The sequence below is a fragment of the Mandrillus leucophaeus genome, unplaced genomic scaffold (assembly GCF_000951045.1).
Source record: "Mandrillus leucophaeus isolate KB7577 unplaced genomic scaffold, Mleu.le_1.0 Scaffold5, whole genome shotgun sequence".
NCBI classification, from domain to species: Eukaryota; Metazoa; Chordata; class Mammalia; order Primates; family Cercopithecidae; genus Mandrillus; species Mandrillus leucophaeus.
Window position 1 is genome coordinate 6,984,136 of NW_012105364.1, and position 22,655 is coordinate 7,006,790.

Consider the following 22,655-nt stretch of genomic DNA (forward strand, 5'->3'; position numbering starts at 1 on the left):
CCACTTCCCCCTTTTGTTAATTAAAACTAAGAAGTCGGAATGGGAACGAGGTGCCCAGCTCCCGTGGAGAAAGCTTAAGGACACCACGCCAGTGTTTTCCTGCCTTCCTTCCGAGGTAGGTGACAGCGAACTGGGTGGGGACGGTTGCAGTGTGGGAGAGTCGTAGCTTTCGGAGGGCTTGCCTTGAGGGTGGGTTGGGAGACGAGGGGCCGCTCGAGTTTAGCAGGATTTTTTTCGGCCGATCCGCTCCGTCTCTCTAATCGCCCCCTCCCCACCTCCTTCTCCAGATGGAAAGAGGAGCTCCTAGCTCACTTAAGCCGGGGTAGGGCTGGTTCTCCTTTCCGAGCCAAAATCCCAGGCGATGGTGAATTATGAACGTGCCACACCATGAAGCTCTTGTGGCAGGTAACTGTGCACCACCACACCTGGAATGCCATCCTGCTCCCGGTCGTCTACCTCACGGCGCAAGTGTGGATTCTGTGTGCAGCCATCGCTGCTGCCGCCTCAGCCGGGCCCCAGAACTGCCCCTCTGTCTGCTCGTGCAGTAACCAGTTCAGCAAGGTGGTGTGCACCCGCCGGGGCCTCTCCGAGGTCCCGCAGGGTATTCCCTCCAACACCCGGTACCTCAACCTCATGGAGAACAACATCCAGATGATCCAGGCCGACACCTTCCGCCACCTCCACCACCTGGAGGTCCTGCAGTTGGGCAGGAACTCCATCCGGCAGATTGAGGTGGGGGCCTTCAATGGCCTGGCCAGCCTCAACACCCTGGAGCTGTTCGACAACTGGCTGACAGTCATCCCTAGCGGGGCCTTTGAATACCTGTCCAAGCTGCGGGAGCTCTGGCTTCGCAACAACCCCATCGAAAGCATCCCCTCTTACGCCTTCAACCGGGTGCCCTCCCTCATGCGCCTGGACTTGGGGGAGCTCAAGAAGCTGGAGTATATCTCTGAGGGAGCTTTTGAGGGGCTGTTCAACCTCAAATACCTGAACTTGGGCATGTGCAACATTAAAGACATGCCCAATCTCACCCCCCTGGTGGGGCTGGAGGAGCTGGAGATGTCAGGGAACCACTTCCCTGAGATCAGGCCTGGCTCCTTCCATGGCCTGAGCTCCCTCAAGAAGCTCTGGGTCATGAACTCACAGGTCAGCCTGATTGAGCGGAATGCTTTTGACGGGCTGGCTTCACTTGTGGAACTCAACTTGGCCCACAATAACCTCTCTTCTTTGCCCCATGACCTCTTTACCCCGCTGAGGTACCTGGTGGAGTTGCACCTACACCACAATCCTTGGAACTGTGATTGTGACATTCTGTGGCTAGCCTGGTGGCTTCGAGAGTATATACCCACCAATTCCACCTGCTGTGGCCGCTGTCATGCTCCCATGCACATGCGAGGCCGCTACCTCGTGGAGGTGGACCAGGCCTCTTTCCAGTGCTCTGCCCCCTTCATCATGGATGCGCCTCGAGACCTCAATATTTCTGAGGGTCGGATGGCAGAACTTAAGTGTCGGACTCCCCCTATGTCCTCCGTGAAGTGGCTGCTGCCCAATGGGACAGTGCTCAGCCACGCCTCCCGCCACCCACGGATCTCTGTCCTCAACGACGGCACCTTGAACTTTTCCCACGTGCTGCTTTCAGACACTGGGGTATACACATGCATGGTGACCAATGTGGCAGGCAACTCCAACGCCTCGGCCTACCTAAATGTGAGCACGGCCGAGCTCAACACCTCCAACTACAGCTTCTTCACCACAGTAACAGTGGAGACCACGGAGATCTCGCCTGAGGACACAACGCGAAAGTACAAGCCTGTTCCTACCACGTCCACTGGTTACCAGCCGGCATATACCACCTCTACCACGGTGCTCATTCAGACCACCCGTGTGCCCAAGCAGGTGGCAGTACCCGCGACAGACACCACTGACAAGATGCAGACCAGTCTGGATGAAGTCATGAAGACCACCAAGATCATAATTGGCTGCTTTGTGGCAGTGACTCTGCTAGCTGCCGCCATGTTGATTGTCTTCTATAAACTTCGTAAGCGGCACCAGCAGCGGAGTACAGTCACAGCCGCCCGGACTGTTGAGATTATCCAGGTGGACGAAGACATCCCAGCAGCAACATCCGCAGCAGCAACAGCAGCTCCGTCCGGTGTATCAGGTGAGGGGGCAGTAGTGCTGCCCACAATTCATGACCATATTAACTACAACACCTACAAACCAGCACATGGGGCCCACTGGACAGAAAACAGCCTGGGGAACTCTCTGCACCCCACAGTCACCACTATCTCTGAACCTTATATAATTCAGACCCATACCAAGGACAAGGTACAGGAAACTCAAATATGACTCCCCTCCCCCAAAAAACTTATAAAATGCAATAGAATGCACACAAAGACAGCAACTTTTGTACAGAGTGGGGAGAGACTTTTTCTTGTATATGCTTATATATTAAATCTATGGGCTGGTTAAAACAGATTATATTAAAATTTAAAAACAAAAAGTCAAAACAAAAATATTTTCTAACTTGTAAGTTCTATTTAAAGGGGGTGGGGGGGAATCTTGGGAATGTTGTGGGGTACAAGCCACAAGTTAACTTGCTATGCTGCCAGAAGGGATTTCTGGTATAAGGTTGAAATTGCTGAGATAAAATAAACTAAAACAACAAACATCCCTAAAGAGGTAGGATGTGGGCTGCTGAGGGGGCAAGAGGGATAGACTGAACTTGTCATTTTTTAGAAGATGCTTCATAGGACACAGGAATACCAATTTCTACAGACATCTTTCTTAAGCCGAGAGCTGTCTTTGCAGAATTATCTTATTTAAAAAATACAAAAAAAAGCACCATGAATTTGTACTGTGCCAAAATGTTAGTGGCAATAATATTTTTCTTCAGAGGCTAAGGGGAAGATAGATCTGTACATGTATTTTAAGCAGGAAAACCACCAAAATTCAAATGAACCCTTAAAGGGGCTGAGTCTTTGTCCATGTGCACAAGTCTTGGGGGTCTGTGCACTGGGACACACGTGTGCCTTGCCTGACAGAATGCTTAGGAAGGAGCAGAGAAGGATGGGAGCTGGCGTAGCTGTCAGCCTAATGCTTTCATATTGCACCAGATTCCTGCAGTTGGGCTTAACCCACTCTGCAAGGCATGTGTCTATTCAGGGTTTCCCAGGAGGAGGAGGCCCCTGAAGGGGTGCGGCAGCAGGGGGGTGGGAAGGGAGGGTAAAGCAGAGAGAATGTATTCACAGGAGGCCATAAATTAGCATTGTGCCATGTCCACCTGTTGTTCCTGGAATCTGACAAATGATTGTAGACAATGATGGCATTTTATGATTTTTAAAAAAGATTTTGTTTGTTTTAAGGTGGAGAGGGAGGAGAAGCCTGAAGTGGGGAGCTTGGGAGTGGAAGCTTTTCTCATGCTTGTGATTTGGTGACTTTTCTAAATGCTGATTCATTAGGGACTATTACAGTGGATGTCAACCGGTTGTGGTGATGGGGTGGGGGCAGAACATGAGTAGCAAAGAAAAAGGAGAGACGAAAAGGGTACAGGCTCATGTAAAGTAATGAAGCCTTTCCCAACCAGGATGGTTCACAAAAAAGCCTGAGAGCCACAGATACAAGTGACACGCATGCACACATGGAGTTCCACATGGGGTCCTGTTGAATGGAGCACACTGAGGGGAAGCTTCCCTCTCCCAGGCCACCTCAGGAGAAGGTGAAAGAGAAAGGGTGGGCGTGGGTGGGGAAGGCAGAGATCTCTGTTATTCTGGTCCATTTAATGATGTAACTTCTTTCAGTTATTACTTTAGCTTTAAAAGGAAATAAGGGGTTCAGATTTGAAAGGGGGTGGTATGGGTGGGGGTGGGGTGGGGAATTGCCAACAAAAGAACACTGATTGTAATGTGAGAAAAGTGTATTTTTGTATTTTAATAAATATTGTTGAATTTTTAATTCAATGTCCCCAAAGGGTTAAATTGAATAAGACCCTGAACCTATAGATTCTTATGAGCCAATCATTTCTATTTAATAAAAAAGCGGGGAGGGGAGGGTAGAGGTATGATGGGGGAAAGACAAATGTTAAATTATTTTCAAGTATGGGAAAATGTTAAAGCTGTTAATAACCTTTCCTTAGCTTAAATAAAAGCACCCCGATTCTAGTGCACCTTCCACAAGCTAACTGTGTTAGTCCCTGGCTTTGTTGGGGGTATAACCAAATTCCCTGTGCCCTGGAAAAGCAGGGGAAATGGGTCAGCCTCAGCTCCTGGGACCTGGCCAAAAGTTAAATGCCACCTCAGCAGAAGCTGCTGGTCAGGCAGCACCAGCTCTACCCGAGGACCCTGGGGGACCTGGATTTCAGAGGTCTGTAATAATGTAGTTTGGCTTAAATTTCCGACAGGCAGTGTTGCGTCTGTTCTCTGGGTGCTAAATAATCCAAACATGTCTTCGTGGTACGTGTCTGTCTCCTGATGCTTACCGAGTAATAATGTCCAGAGAGGCTGCATGAATCAGGACCCTGCACTTCTTTAGTGCTAGTATTTATACTAATGCAGAGAATTGGGACTGAGTGGGTGTGAACTCTTTGGAACTGAGGAAGGAAAGAGAGGCAGGCTCCACTTTGCAGCAGTTGGCTAAGGGCCAATTCTTAATCCTCCTGGGTATATACATCATTTCTGGGTATCAGTGTGCCAGCACATATGTATGGGCACACACTTATAAACTGCCACTCACAGTTCTAGGCACTAAAGATCCATTCCTCCTGCCTCTCCTTTACCACCATACCCCCAATAAAAAAGAAAACTGCAGGAGAGCAAAGGGTGGGACTTGGCTAGGACCAGGTGAAAAAGCAAGAAATTACTCCCTTTCCTAGTGCCACAAGACACAACTCAGGCTGTTTAAAACAGCTTCCTGGGTATGCATTCAGAGGAAATTGCGGAGGAAGTTGCTGTTTCAGAAATAGAGGATGAGGAGCCAATTTCCTAACACCCTTCTTTTTTTTTTTTTTTTTGACAGCTATTTGAGCAGACAGGGAATTATGCAGTAACTCTGCAATGACTAAGGGTCTGTGGCTAACAGTCTGAGGGGTGAGGTACAGAAATGGGCCTCAAACAATCTTGGGAAAGAGTCCTATGGACAAATGCATTTGTCCCAAGGAAGACTATATTCAGCTCCAATCTGTGGGAGAAGGACTTTTCAAAGGATCCTCAAAGGAATTGGGGGAGACTAAGAATATGGATCCTAGATTTAAGTATCCTCAGAGCTGCCAGGAGAGTTCCTTACCCCAGCAGGCCTGCCCTTTGATCCGTGCAGTTTCAACTTTTACAGCAGTAACCTTCCTTTGCTATCATGGTATATCCTCCTCTGTAGCAGGCACTTGGGACAGCTTTTCAGAGAGGCATCCCGTGCGTACCAAAAATGCAGCCGTGAATGCTGTGACTCATCCTTGGCCTGGCCAAGGTTTGTTACTTAGGAATGGAACACGGGTTGGTAGCTCGTCGGGGGGTAGTTATAGCAACATGTTGGATGTAAAGACTCTTGCTGATGATACGCAGTTAGAGAATTTTCATTATAGAACTGAAAGCCATGAAAAATCATTTAGTCTAATCCTTTCACATTTTACAGTCAAAGAAACTGAGCCCCAGAGAAATTAAAAGACATATCCAAGGTCACACTGCTAGTGGAGGAGGTGGGACTAAAAGCCCAGGTCTCTTGACCCCTAAGTCAATGTGCTTTCTCTCTGCTATTGGCTATCAAGAACATACTTAACTAGCAAAACACAGTTAAAACGGGCCCTTCCTAAGATATGTCTGTGTTCTCTTATCCCTCTTAGAGCTGTTCAATCTCTTTAGAACTGGCTCTCCTGCCCTCTAAGGCCTGACTACAAGGGCTCCACAGGTGCTAAGGGGTTAGATTATCAGGACTGTACATAACAGTTTCCTGATTCTTAGGCCCAATGGCAGACAGAAACTGCAGGATCCCACAGAGGGTGACAGCTAAAGGGGAAGGAGTGAACTAGATAAGACTTGGTGTATTACAGTGAGAAAAGGTGGCTTGGCCTCCTTCCAGCCTTGGAAACTCTGCAGTGTAGAGGCCTTAAAACACCTACTGGACCACAGAGGTTCCCCCATAATGGAGCGGTTTTTGCTTACCTGGCTCAACAATGAGAATAGTGGGAGGCTCTTTCACTCCTTTTCTCCACCGTATCTACCCCAGCTCTAGCTCTTTAAGTGCCATGCTGTAGCTGCCACTTCTATAACGTGCTCCAGGGCTTTTTAACACCCTTCAGCTGGATCCTATTATCAATGGAGGTAAAGGTAGATAGGCTAGTTTCTAAGGCCTAGAGACATTAGCTTTATCATGGCTATTTAACATGTATTGAGGCCAGCAACTTGCTGGGTGCTGGGTGAAACCACCAGCAGCGAGTCCCTGGCAAGACAATTCCTATTGTTGTCTGGGAAGAGGGTCAGAGTCCATGGTCTCTGGCTTCCTTCTGTAGTAATGGTTAGAGACTGGGAGAGGGCTAAGTGGGCCTTACCCCAGGCTTCTACCTCAGGGGGCCAGGGCCTATAATTAACAGCTCCATCATTTCACTGCAACAAAGCAGCAGGGGCTTAAAATTAGAAAAAAGAGAGAGAGGAACATTTATATCCAAACATATGTCTGATTTTATCTCCTCTGCTGGCACTCAGCACTCCATGCCATCGGCTAATGCAGGCACTGTTCACGCCATTTCTGAATCCTGCCTCAGCTAAACTGCAAGGCAGCTTTTGGCTCAAAGCAACTCTCTTGGTCTCACTCCTTTTAGGAAGCACCCCTCTCCCATGCAAGAGGAAGAATGGTTTGGACAGGATAATGTTGTTTTCATCTTTGCTTTAAATTAAAATGAAGTAAATTACTTCTTGGAGCAGTGATAAGGGCTTCAGGAACTAGATCAATGTAATACACACACACACACACACACACACACACACAAAATATAGCATAGTGCTTGCAAGCACAGACTCTGTAGCCAGTCTTCCTGTGTTGAATCCTAGTTCCATCACTTACTAGCTGTGTGACTTTGGGAAAAGACTCAATTTCTTCACCTAAAAAATACCGACAATATTACTATCTACCTCACTACTTCACAGATTGTGAGAACTGAAATTTTACATATATATAATTATATATGTATATGTGTGATACAGATCTCACTTAGTGCTCCACAGCATATAGCAAAATGCTAGATAATAGTTGACAGTACGCCCAAACATACAGATCAACAGAGAAGCCCCATCACCACTCCTATTCTTGAACACTGTGTATGTCCAGAGACATGCCTATTGTGCTACTCCAGAGAAGAAGAAGGATGATCTAGAAGTCAGAGACAATAGTATCTATAAGCCCAGTCACTGTGAGAAACGTGGTTATACTTATCTTCCCAGGAAAACCTTGCCTTGTACTCTGGTCCCTACACCAGCACTATAGCTGTCCCAAGGCACTGATTTAGTTAGTCCAGGAATAGATTACCTTTCCTTGTGGTGAGCCAGAAGAAAGTGAAGGTGCTGATAGTGGTGCACAAGCTGAGGGCTGGGACCTTGGGAAGCCTAGGTCCTTTACCAAGAAGGTAAACTTCCTAACATCTTCTCCCCTACCCATGTTTCTCTGGCACAGAGCAATCAAAGCCTTATCACTCACGTCAGTGATGAAATCCTCCCTGACCATGAAGTGTTACCAGGACTGGGAGTGGGGAGGGGGGAGGCACTAGGAGGAAGAAGGTAGCACCGAGAGGGCCAATGGAGCTTCCGAGCAGTATTGCAGAGCTAGGAGAAAAGAAAGGCAGTAAAAAGCACCATAATTGGAGCAAATGAGAGAAGAATGGAGTTCTATGGCAGATACACAGGCTAAGGGGCTGCAATGCAGTCAAGGAGGAAAGCCAGGGAGATTCCTCTGCCTTAGCAAGCAAGAGGCTGGCTGGACCCTGGATGGGGAAGGACTGTTAGTGTGAAATTCATGGCATGGAACAGAGGAGAAGAAAAGCAGGGAGATCAACTTTCCGAGAGGAGAAGAAAGAATGCATTTTGATTTCCTAATGAGAGGCTAGAATTAGATTTTAGGATGATCACAGGTTTTATCCTCTGGTACATGCCAGCTTTGCTGTCAGTACTTGGGCCAAACCACCTACCCACAATAGTCCTGTTCCCTATCCTGGAGGCTGTCCACTGCTTGGGGAAGCAACCCAGCCTTCAGGGATGTAATTTAATCCTGACCCTGACAGGCTCACTTAGGGATCTGCTCTGAACCACTTCCTCATTTCTATTAAGGCACAGTCATGGGGAGGGGGGTGGAGTGTGCTGGGGAGAAGAGAGGGAGCAACTCGGTATTTGTCCACAAAAAGAGTATTATTCCAGAGGGACAGTGTTACATAAATTGTGTTTTTCAATAAAAATAATGATGTCTATGAGTTCAGTGCACATGGACCCTTGCAGTGAGTCAGAGATTTGGCCTAGGCCTGTGGGGGATATCCCTGGGAGAAACTGTCTTGTCAAAGGAAGTTAGCATTTGAGACGATGGCGTGATCTTCGCTCACTTATCCCATCAAGAAGAGTTTTGAAACTATAGCAGGGAAGCACTGATACGAGAAGCTATTCTCAAGCTAGGTGTGGGAGCTAGACGGACTAAGATAGTACTTAGCCTTTCAGGTTCATTCATTCTGTACAATCAGGAACGTTAGTAGAGCAATTACTACAGTTTAAATCAATTATAGGATGCCAAAGAAACAGTATTTGATCTACTTGTTTCTTTCATGCCCTCCTACCTTTTTTTTTTTTTTTTTTTTGACACAGAGTCTCGCTCTGTTGCCTAGACTGGAGTGCAATGGTGTGATCTCGGCTGACTGCAACCTCCGCCTCCCGGGTTCAAGCGATTCTCCTCCCTCAGCTTTCTGAGTAGCTGGGATTACAGGCGCACACCACCACGCCTGGCTAATTTTTGTATTTTTAGTAGAGACAGGGTTTCACCATGCTGGCCAGGCTGGTCTCAAACTCCCAACCTCAGGTGATCTGCCTGCCTCGGGCTCCCAAAGTGCTGGGATTACAGCCGTCAGTCACCGTGCCCAGCCCCCACCTACCTTCTTATAGCCCCACTAATAAAAAAAAAAACCCTTCAATTAATTATTGTATCACGTTTCCTGTCCCATAATCCCCATTTGAGTACACTCATCTGCCATGACAGGACCTAGGAAATCATGCATGAGGCCCTCCATTTTGAAGAATGATGGCTCTTTCTTCTTAACATTTCTCATGATATTTCCTCTTCAAGGCAACTCCTTAATTTGTAGTCTCTTTTACAGTTCCTTTAAGGTCTCAACCCTCATTTCCCTGTCTCTAACTTGGTGCTGATTTAGTCACTAGATAAGTCACTCTACCTGCTCAATGAGTCAGCAAGGATGACTGAGAAGAGCTTTCACACACTAACTGTTCCCTGTGCAAAGTTTGGTTTCCTTGCCTCGGGCTACTTCTTCCCAGTCTTCAAGGCCCTGGCTTCCTCCCTTTACCTGCCCACTCATCCAGGTTCATTAAGACCATTCAGACAGCTTCTCCCACGGCAGGTGAACTGAATGAGTTATAGGCAGCTCTCCACAAAGGCAGTTCTAGCCAGGAGCCAAGTGCCAGTTCCCTGGATCATGCAGCTGTGTTTGGAGGAATGCTGAGTGCATCCCTCACAATAGGCCCAGAAATGGAGCTGAGGCCTCAGATACTAACAGCCTGTTTCTGCAGCCTGCCAGCCACAGTGGTTATAAGTTATAATCTATTACCATTGCAAGAAGACTTAATTTCTGGACTTAAAGGAAGTCAGATAATACTTTATCCTATTAGTGTCTGCCTGTGTGAATTGACAATGGCATCCTTCTGACACGACTGCATATTCTTCCAATTTATCTCTTTAAGGAAGGGCAGGGGGAAGTCTGGATGGAGTAGGAAAAGAGGGAGAAAAAAAAATAACCTAAGGAAGAGGCTGCTGAAGGAACCAGGGAAAGGGAAGAGTATTTTTTTCTATTAGAAACGAGGAGAGGGGATGCAGAGGGACAGGATAAGACTGTGCTGTTTCAAAGCATGTTTGCATTTCATTTTGTTTCTCTCATGAGGGGGAGAGACGGCAAGCACTGGAGGTGCTGTGTGCAAATGTGTCAGAAAAAAGGCTCTGAAGCCACAGAGCAGGATGAACACAAGAAGAATAAGGCATAGGCCCATTCTGTGTGCTCGCTGTTCCATCCATTGTGCCTGTTGGAGGTTTTCCCTTTCCTTAATCCTTCCCCCTTCATGTGTAAGTCCACATCCACTCCGACTAGTGGTGTCATGTCAGCCGAGGGTGCCTTCTCATTCTGGGTGTGTTATCAAGGCTGGCTGACCTGGGGATGGCAATGGACACTGAGACAGAACACAGGTTCATGGTTCCTAACTTCCGGGATGTGGAGAGAGCAATGAGAACTTCCAAGTTAATTCAGAAAATCTAGTTGAACCCTCACATTTTATTTATGAGGAAAATGAAGCCCAGGAAGATGTGCCTTGCCCAGGTGTCACAAAGCTGGTGATGCAGAGACCCTACCTGTGGTCTCTGGGTTCGCGATCTAGCACAATTGCTGAGCACCTGCAGGGCCACCATGACTTACAACTCCAGGGGGCGCCATTTACAGAAATGGCAAAGTGATTAGTGCCCCCTGGAGTTTGCATTTTGGTGCAATCCTTTATAGTTCCCTTTTGGGATGGGGGAAGGCCTTTCCCACCAGTACTGTATCTGTGCTTAATGCTCTGAGACAGATGGTGCCCACTCACAATTTCACTCAAACAGGAAGAGCTGAGAAATTAGGCAACTTTCCTTTCTCTTCAGGGCATGTGTGTTCTGATGGCAGCCCCACAGCTAATAAACCAAAAGGGGCATGTGTTACTTCCATGGCCTTCCCCTTCTCTCTACAAGAGTGCAGGGTAGTAAGGTAACATCTATCCCAACATGCCAGGAGGGTTTGCAGAAAGCTAAATCATGTTAGAGGTCTGTTCAAGGTCATGCAGACCCTTGGAGAAGCAGAGAAGCCCGGAGTCCTCCTCTTCCTCCCTGGCCTTCCTAGTGTTGTGTAAGCAAAGGGACCCTCAGAGGGAAAGCTCTGGCAGCCCGGGTTGACTCAGGGGCCTACCCTGAAACTGGGGTCCAGGAAGCTAGGAAATTGTCTCCTCTTCCTTCCATCTCAACAGATCCTCTCTTGGGAACAGAGTGGCCCTGGCTATAATTTTATCACATACATTTAATTAGAATTTGTGTCCTTCATGATGGCTTCAAGTGAAGTCCCAATAGAAACATTCTAAAAGAACAGTGCTTTCAGGCAAGGATTTCTTCTAACCAAGTTAATTTAGCAGAAATTTGCCATCTTGCATTGGGTGGAGTTACCTCTCTTTTCAACTTCAAAGCTGGGAAGCAATGGGAGGTGAGGAATGCAGAGAAAATAAAGAGGAGGGCGGGGGCTTCAGGCAAATGAGTTTCCATCTATTAAGGAGCGGTAATTTCTGCTAGCTCCCCTAGAGACCGGTCCCCTCCAATAATGGCCTGACTCTAATGATTCCCACTCCTAAGCAACAGCCTGTGTTATGCTGGTGTTGAGACGAACTGTGCCAGAGAAATTCCCTTTCTCTCAGAGGTGCTGCTATCATTACACAAGAGACATTAGCTAGCCAGGAGGATGTGCTATTGATGGGGAGAGAGAAAGATAACCAAAGAGAATGCTCTTCCCTAGCAGGCTTGGTACAGCTGACTTAGGACAGAAAAGTCGGACCTAGAGGTTACAGGTTAGCAGTAAGAAAGGACTACCCATCACGGGCAGATTCTCTGGACCAGGGGGTGACCACAGGAGAAGTGGCCTCCTGATGAGCTGATGAACTCAGTTCAAGGAGGAACTAGCTGGCTGGGAGGGAGGGACAGGTCTTTGGAGTTTGGAGTGTGGGTTAAGCTCAGGCATAATGGACAAAACTAATGGGCATTTGAGATGTGAAATGTGGTAATAAGTTCATGGGATGTAAGGATAAGGGATTCAATTTCAGGTCCCTAAATACTGGTCATTTCCAGGACAGAAGTACAGGGATGTGGCCTTAACAGCAATGAAGTTAGGATCATAACTGTTATTAAGGCTTCAGTGTTAGCTGAGGGTAGGGGGTTCTCTTATTGTGCCCTCTCCATTCTAAATACACTGAAATCTGTGATGAAAGCTAATATTGTGAGTTACTGCTAAAGTTGTTGCCAGCAGGTCTTGAGTAGGGGGTAGGGAGTCCCTTATTTTGCCCCTGGTGGCTTCCCTGTGATAGAGACGGACTGTTTCCAGAGGCTGCTTTGCCAGATGTGCCAGCAGGCAGCCCGGCCAGAGAGCCTGCAGTGCAGACAGATGCCCTGGGTCGTATTCAGGATGGTGAAACCTTTTATGGTACTGTGGCTCGGCTCTGGGGCAGTGCCAGAGCGACAGGGTCATATTCCTCAGCCAGATTCATTTCCCCCCAAACCTCTTCAAATATGTGGGTCATGGAGGGAGGCAAATTTAATTAAATTACTGTGTTGTGAACTGCCCTTCCTGGGCAAAGGCTAAAAATGGGCTCATGCTGACATGCAAACCCATCTGTGCACACAGCATGTGTTTTCTTTGTGCTGGGCTGCAGCAGCTGGATGGGGTTGGCAATGCCCAGGGTTGGACCCAGTGAGCTGGCCCTTTTGCCACAGCAAGCCAGAGTCAACAGTAATCCAACCTGCACCCCAGACAGCTCCGAAGACCTTTTCTTTCTACTTAAAAGATGACTGGGCGGCACTCCCCCTTCCTATATCAATTTGTTTCTCCTCAAGCGCTTCTCTTGCTGACACACAGGACTTTCCCGTAAGGCAGTGCCCTGAGCAGTACCGGGTAAGAAGGAACAAAGCTGCGATGAGGTGTGATTCAGAAGAGTGCATGGGCAGGGTTTGTTTAGCTTGGCAGGAGACAGAGGGGTCTCCCGGGTGATTCTCTAGAGTGCTACTTCAGCAGTTCCCCACTGGCAATGCCAGTGCTGGATAGAAAGCCCTTGTCAGGTGCCAGAGTAAAGCAGAAAAGCTTCCTCTCCCCTGCTCCCTGCACAAATGCCACAGTGCCTATAGGACTTGACCAACAAAGGCAGGCAAGGAAGGTCAGGAGCAACTAGAAGCATTTAACATGTGGAAACCAGCAACCAAGACAAATGCTGGCTGTCCTGAACCTGTCACCCAAGGTCATTTCATTTCCCTCCTGGAAGTTCAGACCTCACTGCTGCAGTTTGCAAAATACCACAAGGGTAAAGAGTTTGCCCCCCACTCCGCCCCCGAGTGGTGCTGCTGCTGGAGTTGGAACAGGGCTTCCCTCTGCTGGTGTGAAATGACTTGAGATGGGATCAGGTGTGGCACGGGGAGTAGCAGATGCTGAAGGCCGCAAGGCAGGCTTTTCATTCAGAACTAAGACCAGGGAAGAGTCAGCTGGGCAATCTTTTCCTGACTTGTTCCCCAGAGAGAACAGAGCCATCTCTCATGTCTAAAACTTTAATGAATGCAACACATGGAGCCTGAGAGGTGGCCCTGTACTGGGACAACAGGAAAACATCTTCCTGGGCGATTAGTAGTTGTACTTATGCAGCCCCCTTCATGTCCTGGACATCCTGGCAGCAAGCAGCTAAATAGTTGATTTGAGCAGTCCAAGCAGCTCTGGGGTGATGAGAGCCCTCTGCAAGTCCCCATCTAGGCAGGTTTGCAGGTAAGCCACATGAGAACAGGGGGAAGAACCTCCCTACCCTAACCTCCAAGCCTCTGGCATGCTGTGTGCTCTTCCGAATCACACCTCACTGCAGGATGAGGAAGGCAGGATCCCTCTTGGAGCTCTGCTGTCCCCTCTACACTGTGCTGAGCAGTTCAGGGATGTTCTCTGACATAACCAGGGGTGGGGGTGGAGGGGTGGTAGTGTATCTGCCACATTTTGTAGATGGCTAAAGTTTCTGGCAGTGAATCTGATGGTTATTTTAAAGACTAAGACAAATATTGTCAATTCAGGTCCTTGGGACCTATAACTCAAGAACCTGGACTATGCCTATAGCTGACCGTTGGTCCAGTACTTCCAAATGACTAGAATTTCTGGATCAAAAACAAAAGCAGGCAGATCACTAAGATTTGGTCAGACACAAGAAAATAATGGATCCAAGAAAGCAAGTTTCCTATGGTTAAGAGGTTAAGTAACAATTGTAACAGGAAGAGAAAAAGACATGTAATCTGCACAAGGAGGATAGGGGCAGTTATGAAGAACAAGAAATTGACTGCTTTGGTGTGATCTATCATGTGACTTTAGAGAAAGAAAAAGGTTCCTGGGTGTTCTGCCTAGGTGCTGTACCCTTTGGTAAAGGAGCTTGCTTCCTTACCAAATTGGAGAGAAGAGGCCAGACACCAGCTATAGGCTGAGGTAACAATGATATTTCAGTGGAACGAGACCCCTTGATTTTCTGCCACCCACACGGCCCCATGCACAGTCCAGCATGAGAGCTAACCAAATGACTGGTTTCAAATTCTAGAGGTAGAAGCAGATGCCTCTTCAGGCCTCTTAGTCAGTATTTTATTGTTCCTTAGGTGCCAATAAAGTATTTTATCATTATTAAAGATTAAAAATATACTTATCCTGAAGAAAACACCCCAAGTTGTATAGAAAGTCCATAATATATCTTAATCCCAATATTCCTCAATGGAAAAAAAAAAGGTTTGTTGGGCAGGGTGGTGCACGTCTGTAGTCCTAGCTACTAGGGAGGCTGAGGAGGAAGAAACTCTTGAGTCCAAGAGTTGAGACCAGCCTGGGCAATGTAGCAAGACTCTGTCTCTTTAAAAAAAAAAAAACAAAAAAAAAAAAAGTTGTTCCTCCTTATTTAAGCAGCCTAGGGCTGGAAGAGCTTTCTCTAAGGGAGAAAAAGCCTTAAAATAATGTCAGTAATAGCAATCTAGGCATCAGAGTGAATAATATAAATGTTGGTATGGCTGTATCAATGGCATTCCAACAGCTGCTGAGATCCCTTTGGTTTGCAGATGACCCAAATGTAAATACAAATGATCTATTTACATTGCATGGCCCTACCTAATGTGGAAGGGGCAGTGTGGTAGACAGCTCCCCCAGGATTCTGTCCCTTTGATAGGCTGCTGCCAGAGTGGATGGCTATGTCTGGCTCGGGCAGAGCCTGCTAGGTGGGACATCTGATTCCTGTACAGCTCCAAATTTCTGCTGCTCACCAATAAGCCAGCAATGGTGAAAGGCAGAGTGGTGTCCTGGGGCTACTGCAGCCATATCTTTCTCTTGAATAAGGTCACCCATGACCCCTCTCATACTTGTTACCAATGGTTTCATTTCTGTTGGAAAGAGACAAGGAGAAGGGAAACTAATTGATTATAATGGTGTATTACAGGGCACTACCTTTAAGCACCTTGAACCAGACTGAAAAACTAAGCATTGGTACTTTGAGAAGTTGCCAAAATCTATATTAAAATAGGGTAAGGGTAGGAAAAGGAAGAAAGGTGATTTCTGACACCTGCTTTTTTGACTCTCAGCTCCCAGAAATACTTAGGGAGCAAAGTGGGTGGGATTAAGGCCATCTGCAAAAACAGATTAGCTCTGATGAAGGCTGGAAAGTGTTTTCTGCAAAATATGAACTTAAACCTTGCCCTGTTCTTTGAGTTTCAGATAAATTCTTTTTATCATGTCACCCTGATTAATATGCCAGAACATGAACCAAAAGCGGTCTTCATTTTAGCCCCAGGTTGACCTGCAGGCAAGGTCTGACCCAGCGCCTTCATCTTGGGAAAGCAGGGCAGGAGAGAGGATGGGAGTGGCAGACATCCCTGGGTATGGCTGGGGCCATCTGCACTACTGTGAATCAAGGTTGGCTCAGACAGAAGGCGCGAGGGAGGAGGTGCAGCTGCTGATGGCTCAGACAGCTTGGACCTGTCCAGGCAAACAAGCCGCTCAAGTGCAAGAACAGCCAGCCAAGTAGGCAGAGCACAAATAAGGACTTAAAGCTTGAACTATCTGACAAGATATAGAGGGAGGGTAGGAAGCTGTCTGGGATTTCAACTGGTGTCTGGCCTTGCCTCTCACTGCTAAGGCAGGCTCTTCTGCTACCAATTGGTAGGATGTGATGCTTGGGAGCTGATGGGATGGATACAGGGAAGCATTCCTTGAGCTAGAATTTAAAAAAATCTTCATCTCTGGTAACAAATTGCAGACACAGCTGTGGACTGTTCTCCCCACAACTGCCCGCCAAAGCAAAACTGAATCTTGATCCACAGATATATCTATCTCCCCTCCACAGATCTGCCCAAAGTTAAGAAGCAGTGGGCTTTGTGTGCATGTGTATGTGGGCGTGTGGGTGGGTGGGAAGCTGCACCACCAACTGCTCAATATGGGAGTCCCGTCTCAGAACTAGCTAAGGAGGACGACACAGGTGCTCTGCTCTCCCACCCGCCTTCGGGAAAGGGAAGCCAGCAGTAGACTGTTCAGGTGGACAAGTGCCACTCCACCTCCTTCTAGTGAGGACTCTTGGAGACAATGCCTCTCAGCGCTAGGCTCATATTATCAGCACTGTTGCTGTAATAAATACCAGTGTAGATCAAATCTAGATGCTATATCAAATACATTGCAATCTCTAGGGGTGGTGACAGGACTTCCTTCAATGCTTAAAAAACATCCAGGAGATTCAAAGGTATACCCAGGATGAGAGCCTCTAGACTCAAATGGGAGGCAAGAAGACTTACTGATCAGACAGGTTTCTGATAGGACAGTACTACCACTGACTCTAGAAGTGCTTGTTGTACATAGCTTTGCTTAAGCTGAGTGACTGTTCCTGAAGTTTCATTCAGGTTCAGGAGGAGTAACTTCCAAAAGAACTGGCCAGGTGTTAACTGACTGACTGCCCTGGAAAAACATAGGGAAACCCTCCTACAAGCAGGTCACTCTCCTCAGAGCCCCAGGCAAGGTAGGAGAGAGGATAGACTGCTCAGAGACCTATGAATATCACGTGGGAGAAACCAATGCACAGAGAGATTATCCTTTATTCCAAAGGCAAGTAGGAAGAATATCAAATAGGTTATTTCTCTCTAGCCATTACCAGCTACAGGCTGTCCCTCATCAGCCACAGGCTGCTCTACAATCTAACTTAGGCAGGGGTCTCCCCTGATCTAGAGCCCTGCCTAAGGAGGTGAGTGGTGGGCAGGGAGCATTACCGCCAGAGCTCCGCCTCATGTGAGATCAGCAGCAGTGGCATTACATTCTCATAGAAGCTCGAACCCTATAGTGAACTGCACATGTGAGGGATTTAGGTTGTGTGCTCCTTACGCAAATGTAATGCCTGATGATCTGAGGTGCAACAGTTTCATCCCCAAACCACTGCCTCACCAGACCAGTCCATGGAAAAATTGTCTTCCACGAAACTGATCCCTAGTGCCAAAAAGGTTGGGGACTGCTGCTCTAGATCATTTCACAGTTTAGGTTCACAATCCCAAATGACTGAGAAACTAATTTTTAAATGTGAGGATTCTGACCCTTAGTGTAAAGGCATTCCCTGCCATAGCCCTTCGGTGATTCACATATTCATTCGTTTGCTTATTTAGAACCAATATAGTGATCTGCACCCTGCCAGGTGCTGGGGAACAATGGAGATGAAAGACGTGGTCCTTGCCCTCGAGGCACTCAGCACTTGGGTGGAAACAATGACAATATGGTCTAAGAGTGGGACAGTGGAGGTATATAAAGGGGAAGCACTCTGGAGATTGAGCCAGAGTCAGGAAAAGCCCCTGCCGCCTCCTGTCCAGAGTCCCATGAAGAAACACAGATGAGACCACACAGCAGGCTTGTTCTTAGGACTGGGCTGAGGAACCAGCCCCCTCATTTGGAGTCTGGATGTAGCACTGGACAGTGTGGGACCAATGCTGACTCTGACTGTGTGAGGAAAACAAAGATGAGCCAGGCCCTCCTACAGAGGTGCAGGGGGTGACCTGTGCACTGGCAGGTACTGGCTGAAAGGGCTGTCTCAGGGGTCTGGGGGGAATGGGAAGGAGGGTACCATGTGAATCTTTGGCTGGCTGAGTGACGTGGGCAGTCCATAGCTCTCCCTCTGCTTCAGTATTGCTTAAGAAAACATAAACTATTCATAGCTTAATGTTTAGGTGTAAATCACAAAACCCCCCCAAGAAAGAAGAACTAGCAGCCTGCCCCTAAATGAAGAGGTGCTCAGCTAGGGTCCTAAGCAAGGATGTGGTATGTAAATGTAGCACGGAAGCTTCCAGCCTGAGCTCCAGAGCTCCATTTAGGTTGGCTGCAACAAGCTGCTGTTCATCCCACTTGCTGAGCAGCCAGAGCAAAATAGTGCTTGGGAGTTGGAATAGGCACTGAGGACACAAAAGAGGACTCACACACATACGGATGCAGAGCTGAGGGCATGTGGACTCCTGGGAATGGGGGGAAGTACAAGTTTCAGTCCTCTTGCCCAAGCTTTAGGCAAATACCACTTGGGAAACTGCTGAGCACACCTAAGGGATCGGGACTCTCTTGTGGCATGTGTCACAATGCAGCTGCAGCTGTCTTCCATTGCCCTGGTGTAGCCAGAGAGGTCCATAGGATGGGACATGCAGTGCTGGCAAGTGACGAGTCAGGTAAACTCCAACGTAAAATAGCGTGCAGGGCGGTTACAGTGAGGTCATCCAGTGAAAGAGACAATACTGTCTAGTTGTTCACTCCTGAAGTCAGATTCCAGATATAGGTCTAATTTGATCTTTGTGCCATCCAGTCCCTCACCTACCAAGAGTTCAGATTACTCATGAAAACTTATCCAGAAAGATCAGGCTTAGGTTAGACAAAGTCCAAAGACAAATCACATCTTTCAGGGTATGGTGATCCAAATTTAATCCCCTAAATTAGTGGTTCTCAATCTTAGTTCTACATTAAAATTGCCTGGGGAGCTTCAACATTAATATATATTTATATAAAATATATGCATATATTTAAAACCCTTTTCTGATACGAAAAATTCAAAATACTGAAAATAGGATAGTAATGAACTTCCATATAACCACCATCCAGATCCAACAATTACCAAAGTTGTCATATTTGCTTCATCTCTATCCCCTTTTTCTTTGTGGAAGCATTTTAAAGTATATCCCAGACATGATGCCATTTTCAACCTTAAACACTTCATTCAGTATGCATCTCTAAAAAATATGTTCATTTTCTTACATAACCACAATGCCATTATTATGCCTACCAAAATTATCAAAGTTATTCCTTGGTATCAACTAATAAATCTGGGGAAGTTAAAAAGCTGGTGCTTGATGAAGCCAGAATCTTTGGAGGGAGGCCCAGGTATTAGTAGCTTTCCTAAGCCTCCGCATTCCATGATTCCAATGTACAGCTGGGTTGAGAACCACTACCCTGATCCTGCTTCGGGATCTGAAGCAAGCTCTGCGAATGTCCTTTAGCCCCTGATCACATGCCACACAATAACAGATCTAAGGAAAACATGACATGCCACAGACAGGATGAAGAGAAGGAAAACAAAAGCATTTAAATGTCATCAAGGCATAGAACTGAATCCTTCGTATACTACAAGGGTACTCTCTCCCCGGGAGTTGAAGCCCACTCACTTCAGCCACCAAATCCATCAAAGGTCTGAACGCCAGGAACCAGGGTGGTTACCAGCTGCCTGGGCAGCGCACAGGGCCCTCAAGCACCTCTGCACTGGGCCAGTCTGCATCATTTCTCCACTCTATTTCTAGCTATTCTTGCTTCTGTACACACTGTCTCTCTGGCCTAATATTCTGGCAAACTCTGAGCCTCAGCACCTGGTCTTAGAGAGGATTAATTATATAGGCCTGTGGTGTGTGTGTTTCGGGGGTGGGGGCGGATGGTGTGTGCCAAAACTTCTTGGGTGTTGGCACTGGGATATAAGTACCAGTCTTCAATTTTACTTATTTATTTCATTTAAAAAAACAAACAAACAAACAAACAACAAAAAAAAACTAAACAAAACGTCCTGCAAAAAGATAAGGCTGTATCATTGCAGCTAAAAATACCTCTGCTGAGGGCGTCCGCTCACCAGCTCCTCAATTAGAGATGCTACAGGGCCCTTTGTGAGCTGTGCAGTGTTGACGGCTCCACAGGGGCTCTGGGCCGCTAGGCACAATCTTTGGAGCAGTGACTAGTGACTGCTAGGTAAAGGAAGGCTGGCAAACAGCCCTCGAGCCAGCATGGAGATCTGCATACTTCAGGTAACTATCAAACCCCTCTTGCTTTATGGACCCACTGCCCAAGCCAAGGAACCTCTTGCCTTCTTACGGCAACTCTGAGGATAACCCAAAGTAATAGGGTACTGGTCTTGACTTCCCTGAGGTTCACATGAGTACAATAACCACCAGAGGCAGTAATGCCATGCAGTCTGGCTCATGGTGTCTGTGGTGCTGGACAACAACCTGTGGGTGGGGTGAGTGGTAACTATAGACTTGCTGGAAGCTTCTCAGTGGCCTCAGGAAAGGGCTGCTTTAAATGCAGGCTGACATCAGAAGGGGGAGGCTATGTGGAAGCACAGGCTTCGCAATAAGGGCCTCTTTCTCTGGCTCTTTTTTCTTCATCCCCTTAGTACCCACAGGTAATTTAGTCCAACACACTCATTTTTATTGGGGAAGATGAAGCCTCAGGGAGGTGAAATGATTTTGTCAAGGTCACATAGCTAGTATATGGAAGAGCCAGGACTTAAACATGGGATTTCTGATTACAGGTGTAGTGCTTTGTTCCACTATACTGTGTCATCCTAATGAATGGATTCATTATAAGCGTTCAACAAGTGTTGAAAGAGCTATGGGAAAAGGGATTTTCAGTTCAGGTGCCAAAAGGACCAAAGACTGTCAGGAGCGTGCTGCCTGGATGATCTGGGAATTCTGAATCCCGGCAAATTCTGGGAAACTCAAGGGTCAGACTCAGCAACTTAATCAGATGTTCAGTGACAACTCTGCAGTCCGTGATCTTCAGCCAGAGATCCAAAGCCATTCCTTTCTTTTCTCTTTGGGAGTGGAAAACACTTGGTATTAGATTGACTAGGGGGCTCTCAGGAGAAAAGGAGGCAAGGATAAGGACAAGGTTGTCTGACTTGATCTGGCATTGACTCCTTTCTCATTTCTTGGCATCATGTGTGACCCTTATGAAACAATATGGAAGTTTGTGTCAAGAGCATGAGGTAAGGGTCCAAAAAAAAAAAAAAAAAAAAAAAAAAAAAAAGTTATACAGAAAACAGACTCACTGGCATGGGGGAAGGTGCGCTTTTTCGGAAGAACACAATGCAAACCTAACATCGCCAAAATGCCCAATGTGCAGGGGACTTGTCTAGAGTCCTGTGCTGTCTAATGAGGTGGCCACTAGCCCCATGTGGCTATTTACATTAAAATTATTTAAATTTTATAAAGAGTATTCATCAGTTGTATAAACCATATTTCAAGTGCTCAGTATCCATTATGTGGCTACTGTACTGGACAGCAGAGACAAAGAACATTTCCACCAACATAGAAAGTTCTGTTGGACAGCGCTGGTAGAATCTGGTTGTCTTTTTTCATCTCTTGCTGCCTGCAACGAGTAGTTTCTGAAACCTTTTTGAGGATAATTGAACTTGGAGAAGCTAGAGGGTCCTGTAATTCACTCTCCAACAAACCTACTAAACCTGGGCTCCAAAGGAGCTAACAGCAGCTGGGAGCATGAATCTGCCAGTGCACCAGGCTCACCAGGCCCTAACCCTTCTTTCCCCAGTGCCTTGTCTGCATGTTCACAGCCACTCTGACCTTTGCGTATTTTATTCAGTTTCTATTTTATGCTGTTTTAATTGATGTTTAATACAGCTTAACTTGTGTGGTGTTCCAAGCCCCTCACCAGGGGGCCGCTCATAGGCAGAAGCACAATTAATAGCAATCCCGAGAAAATTATGCCCTGTATCAAAGCTGTCATTGCACCATAAAAATGCTTATTATTACTATTGAATTCTCCAGTCCTGACACCTCCCCATGTTTACTAGGTAGCAGATAAACTTCTATGTTTGTGCCTTCTCTACTCTACCACACCGTCAGAACTAAATATAGCCCTCATGTGTATGTTTAGCTCCATTTAGCTGTGCTTTGGAAAAGGGGAAAAAAACCAGAGTATATAAAATTAAATTGCTGGAAAATGTAACTTGTTCCTCTCCCACTTGGACAACCCCTTAAAAGACAAACAGACATCACTGCTAACAAGAAGGTAACCAGCCTCTGCTACAGGGTGGGAGAGACCCCCAGACCCTGACAGCATGGCATGGCTCCTGCATCAGCCTCGTGGGAGAGTAGAGGGAGTGGGTCCAGGGGCATGGAATACCGGAGGAAAGGGATGGCACTCATGGGCCCAACCTGTGCCCTGCCTCAAGTTGACCAGAACAGAGTGCTTGAGCTGGAGTCCCACCTAGGGAGTTTGAGGGCAATCCCGGATGGGCAATATGACCTCCCCACAACTCTCTCAATTCAAAAATCAAAACAATGCAACCCCCCTCCAAAAAAAAAAAAAAAAAAAAAAAAAAAAAAAGAAAAAATCTTATAAGAGTTTAGCACTCCTT

General features: G+C 47.0%; 2 protein-coding genes across 2 annotated transcripts in view; one reads left to right on the forward strand and one right to left on the reverse strand.

The window, feature by feature from the left end:
- On the forward strand, positions 1-3,954 carry LRRC4 (leucine rich repeat containing 4). The gene is made up of 2 exons (XM_011995922.1): positions 1-115; positions 288-3,954. Exon 2 carries the CDS (start codon positions 388-390, stop codon positions 2,347-2,349), a length of 1,962 nt encoding a protein of 653 aa, XP_011851312.1. The 5' UTR covers positions 1-115; positions 288-387; the 3' UTR covers positions 2,350-3,954.
- The window catches only part of SND1 (staphylococcal nuclease and tudor domain containing 1), a 441,984-nt gene that overhangs the window by 63,786 nt on the left and 355,543 nt on the right, over positions 1-22,655 (reverse strand). The window lies entirely within an intron of this gene.